At 43.0% G+C, this 5,000-nt stretch overlaps 1 protein-coding gene across 1 annotated transcript in view; it reads right to left on the bottom strand.

The window, feature by feature from the left end:
- LOC119599042 (vitellogenin-like) overlaps positions 1–4,931 on the bottom strand; it is a gene marked incomplete at its 5' end in the record, with an annotated part of 5,525 nt that extends 594 nt beyond the window's left edge. Inside the window, 10 exon segments of the mRNA XM_037948789.1 lie at positions 1–528; positions 666–943; positions 1,053–1,428; positions 1,545–2,072; positions 2,227–2,742; positions 2,744–2,902; positions 3,037–3,418; positions 3,645–4,246; positions 4,360–4,523; positions 4,641–4,931. The exon segment at positions 1–528 is cut by the window's left edge and continues 357 nt beyond it. Coding sequence (XP_037804717.1) covers positions 1–528; positions 666–943; positions 1,053–1,428; positions 1,545–2,072; positions 2,227–2,742; positions 2,744–2,902; positions 3,037–3,418; positions 3,645–4,246; positions 4,360–4,523; positions 4,641–4,931 — 3,824 coding nt within the window.
- Positions 4,932–5,000: the final 69 nt, after the last annotated feature.

Here is a 5,000-nt window from a genome sequence, read left to right as displayed (position 1 = left end):
CTGGGATCCCGCGAGGGGTTGGCCATTAACCACGACTTCAAAGTCAGGCTTGATCATGACGCTGGCTGCTGGTGTCTTCAGTTCAAGCTGTGCCGGGGCTGAGGCTTGTGGATGGGACATCATGAGGCGGTGGGAGCCGTGAGCAGCCAGAACAACCTTGCACGGCGAGCGAGGTGCTCGCACCACATGGCCGCTGAAGGTCAGGATCTCGGTGCCGCCAACCACCGTGGCTGTTCGTGGATAGGGTGGCAGCACGTCCGTTATGTAGCGTGGTACGAAGTTGTAGTAGGCCCAGATTGCGTCGCTGACAGGGATGGGGATGTATTCAACGTATGCAGATATCAGGTTCTCAAGCACTGTGACAGGGTTAGGCACTGCTTCTTGGGCCACTTGCGTCAGAGAATACAAGGGTCGGTGGAGGGGAATTTGGACTGCAATACCGTTGCCTTCTCTTTCCATTGAAACCAAAAGAACTTCATTGAGCATGTGGCTGGCAATTCTTCCTGCTTCCTCAGCAAACACACGCTCCTGTGGGAAAGAAAAAGAATAAGTGTAAATCTACATGAAATATGTGCAAATTGATAATTACATTTGGCTCGCAATTATCTTTTTTTTTTTTTTTTTTTTTTTTTTTTTTTTTTTTTGACATGTCAAAATACACCTACCGAGTGGAGATGTTCCATAACATGGGTAAAGATCCTTTGAACAGCTGGTGTCTCCATGATTTTCTTGTACACAATGTTCATATCGTGCTTGAGAGTAGCTACCACCCTGGTGATGACGTGCTTGATGCCTTCATACTCCTCAGGATACTCTGCCAGCACTGCATCCACTTCCCTCTTTACAATCCTGAACACCTCAGTGTTCTCAATTTTTTCCACAAGGACACGAATTGTTTCAGGTACCTCTCCAGCTTCCAAGAGCTGCACTACCTCCATTACATCTGAGAAAATAGAATTATGGTCTGCAAAGCTTGACATTAAACCAATTTCGTCATTTTCATTATATAATGTAGTTGCTAAATTCTAATAACAACATAGCAATTAACTCACATTCCATAAGGACTTCAGAAACGTCCCTTAGTTGTTCCTGCCATTTCTGGATCACTTCAACCAGACTGGTTGAAAAGTGATGTTGAAGGTGAGTCATATGTGACCATACTCCAAGGTAGACCCGCGACATGAAGGACACTGCAGGGCTGTCGAGGATGTCAGCAATCAACTCCGTGTCAAGGATTCTCATCTCTCTACCGATATCTCGGTAAATGGCCTTGATTTCCTCCTTTGCCTCATCCACTAGACTGACTAACTGAGATGATGGGAACTCAACACCCTTTGCAGTAGCTTCTTCTTTGAGGAACTGGACGACCTCCATTACAACTGCTTTGAGAGACATGGCGACTTGTCCAAGGTTTCCACTCACTTCACTCTGAAAATATATGATCATATTTTATGAGGTTAGGATTCGGTATAAGTTTTAACAAAAGGAAACCTGGAAATTACCATGCCTTTTGCATTGAATAACAGCATCGCTTTGAGACTTACCATTACAATTTGTGCTTCTTCTGGCTCATGAGTCATCTCGACCTTAAGCATTGTGGGTGAAGCCAACTTCACAGCAGCAACAGCAACACCGCGAGTCTCTCCAGCTCTGCCACTCGCCACATATACACCTGCTTCAGCAGTGTCAGGATATCGGAGGCCAAGCTTGGCAATGTATTCCTTTGCTGCACCAGGTCGCATTGCGGTCACCTCAATGAAGGCAGGTCTGCACATCTTGGAGAAAATGTTGTACTTTCCAAAAGTTGCTGCATATGCAACAGCCTTCATTCTGATGCCATTGCAGGTGGCTGCTTCCTCAGGTTCTGTCACTGCAGTGATTTCAAAGACAGGTCGCTCTTCCATCTTTACTGTGATTGTGGCAGCTGCATTGTGAGCTGCAGTCTTGTCATACTTGGCAGCAATTGCGAAGATTGGTGCTGCAGATGGAGACTTGTGGAACACTACATCCAAAGCAACTGTCTCTGGTGCATAAGCAACAGTGATGATTGCCTTAGGGTTCACTTTCAACATCTAAAAATAATAATAATAATAATAATAAATGTTAGACATATTCTTAGTGTAATTATTTAATATATATACTATGCCGGACCATAGATTTACCGATATTTAAGATCCTATTTATATAAAAGGACTCAAATGTCAATTCAAATGGTCTTACACTTACCCTTCCAGTCAAGAAGGCTTCTGCTCTGATAGCATTTTCTGAAATTCTATGAGTTTCCAATGTACCAGTAATTTTATCCGCTTCTTCTGGGAAAATATCCAATTCAATTGTTCCCTTCGTTGTTTCTTCGGCTACTGTGTACTGAACAGCGGCCATGATGGGCTTAGGAAGCACTGGATGGTTCATTCTGACTTCCAACTTGGACGCATGTCGTCCCCACCTTCCCTCGTGGTTGGCCTTGTATCCAATTTCGTATTTGGATTCAGTTTTGCCCTTATTGGGGTAGAACTTGATTCCAGATTCCCTTGGTGATAGTTTAGCTCTTCCTTCCATGGTGCGGGTTGGAGTCCTCATCTGCATGGTGTACGTGGTGGGTGATGGCCTTGTGAAACGGTACTGGTATTGGGATGTCTGTGGACCATAAGTTGCATAACTTTCTTCCTTGAGAGTAGCAATGGCATGAACAATCTTCAGAACTTCAATGATGGCTTTCATGTCCAAACCAGCTTCAACAGCTTTCAATTCCTCCTTCAGGAGTAATCTGCACATTCCATTCAAACACAGTGGAAGGAGCATTTCTTTCGATCTTGCAGAATCCAACAAATGCATTTGGTGCATTGTGAATGGAGAATGCAATCGTGGCAGGTGTCTTCAGTACTGGAGCATCAGCCTCTACCTGTAAATGGATATACAATTTCATGAACATCATTCTGAATATGATAAAACTGGTCCTATTTACACGAATTCTGATATCTCAAGAGAAAGGTCTGTGTCCCATTATCAAGCTTATTCCCAATAACTATAACCTACCCTGAATGCCACAACATGTTCTTCTGGTGTCCAGTGATGTTTTGCTGCTGTTTCTAGCTTTATTTCTGCTGTTCCAGGTTGTTTGTAAGTTACCTTGGCTTCTACTGCATAATTATGTGGGCCACCAAGCTTCTCCAAGGCAATCACACTTGCATATTTGTATTTCTTATCCTTCATGTTCTTGTATTCGACAGTGGAAATGACTTTAGTCGTGGCTCCTGCCAGCTGGACATCACAGGAGGCTCCCAAGACAATCGTCTTCTGGGCAGGAGTTGTCAGGATCAACTTGAATCCATTTTCCCCTTCCATATGCTCTACCAGATTTGCGGCAGTCAGAACCAGTTTGGCGTGGTAAGGCTCTCCAGCAATGACAATGTTCCCGCTGTGAAGAACAACATAATCAGAAGAAAAAAAACTCAGGCATCTGTGTATGACTTTGATTTATTTATTTTGTGTGTGTGTGTTTTATGTAGTTTGGAGTGTACATACACTTCAGGAATAATCAACCAAAATAAATTCCCACCATCCTTAATAAGTAAAAAATCAAAGATGAGGCTGATGATTTATACTTAGAAATGGTAAATGAAATTGTGAATGTGCTGACTTACTGGATCTCAGCCTGTCCAGGGTTGACAGGACTGCTGATCAGACTTGCATCCAATGCCAACTTCTTTTCAGGAGCATTATCAGCATCCCAAGAAAGTTCCACATTTGCTCTTTTCTCTGCAATGTTGACGTCGGCGAATCCCTTGACCCGACGGCGGGATGAGGTCTTGGGCAGAACCACATTGTTGAAATTAACATGGACAAATTCCCCAGTAATGATAACATCCATCTCGTTCTCAATAAGGGCAGGGAGAACAAATGCTATGCCAACAGTGGTCTTCTCAGAACTTTCTTGGACCATCTTCCATTCTAGACCAAAGAGTGGCTCTTCTCGCTCTTTGATTTCCAAGGCTATCACCTGTTTCTTGTTGCCAAGCACAACATTGGCACCAATGATGTAGGGTTCACTAGCCAATGCACTGAGCTTGATGTTAGCTTGCAGCTTAGCAATCTTGGAGGCAAGACGTGCCATGATTGGTCCATTAGCTTCAAGTATCATATGCTGACCATATTTGATGGCTGCTTCCAGCATGTAGTGACCCTCTGTTTCTTCTCCAATCTTGGCCTGAATCTTGAGTGGTTTCATGTACTTGGGAACCTTCAGCTGAAATGAAAGAAACGTAAAGAAACTGAAATACTTGTTGCTTATGAAAATGCCATGGTAAAACTGTTCTATATATTTAGAAAATGTTTTTCATGTATAGAATGTATCCATACCAAGAAGTTAGTGCTGTGTTCTGCTCCTGAATGTTGATAGATTGCGTCCAGTTTAGCAACTTTCTCGTTGTCTCCTGTGCGAACGACTTCCATGGAAGCCCCTACCTTTTCAGCCTGGTAGATTACATCATAGATTGCTTTGTATGATGATCTGCCAATTTCAACTACAAAGGAAAATAGCAGAAACAGGATCAGTTATGCAACCTACGAATATTCGAAGGCATTTTTCAATTCTGAGAGTGGATAAAAAAAGAAAAGACAAAAAGAATTAATCAAATTACCTGTAGCTTCATTTTTGATGATGATGTTTTCTGGAAAAGCTCCTTCAATCCTATGAGTGGCTCCAACAATGATGATAGCTTTCCTTCCCTTTGTTAGCCTGAGTGCAGAAATGTGCTCGCAGATTTCACCAGAATGGCTGCCTTCACGGATGTATGATGCCAGTTTCCAAGCTCCAGTCTCAGCGTGCACTTCCATCTTCCGCAAAGTTATAGGGAAAAGAATGCGGAACTTGGGAATATACCTGGTCCTGTATGTGTCCTCAGAGGAGAACTCCATGAGGTCAGCTCCAACTGTAAAAGATTTACAATCTATCAAAACTTCATCAATAAGGAAATAAAAGCTGTATTTTCCCTCAGGAT

This window comes from Penaeus monodon, chromosome 42 (assembly GCF_015228065.2).
Source record: "Penaeus monodon isolate SGIC_2016 chromosome 42, NSTDA_Pmon_1, whole genome shotgun sequence".
Taxonomy (NCBI): Eukaryota; Metazoa; Arthropoda; class Malacostraca; order Decapoda; family Penaeidae; genus Penaeus; species Penaeus monodon.
This window is presented reverse-complemented; position numbering and strand designations above follow the sequence as displayed.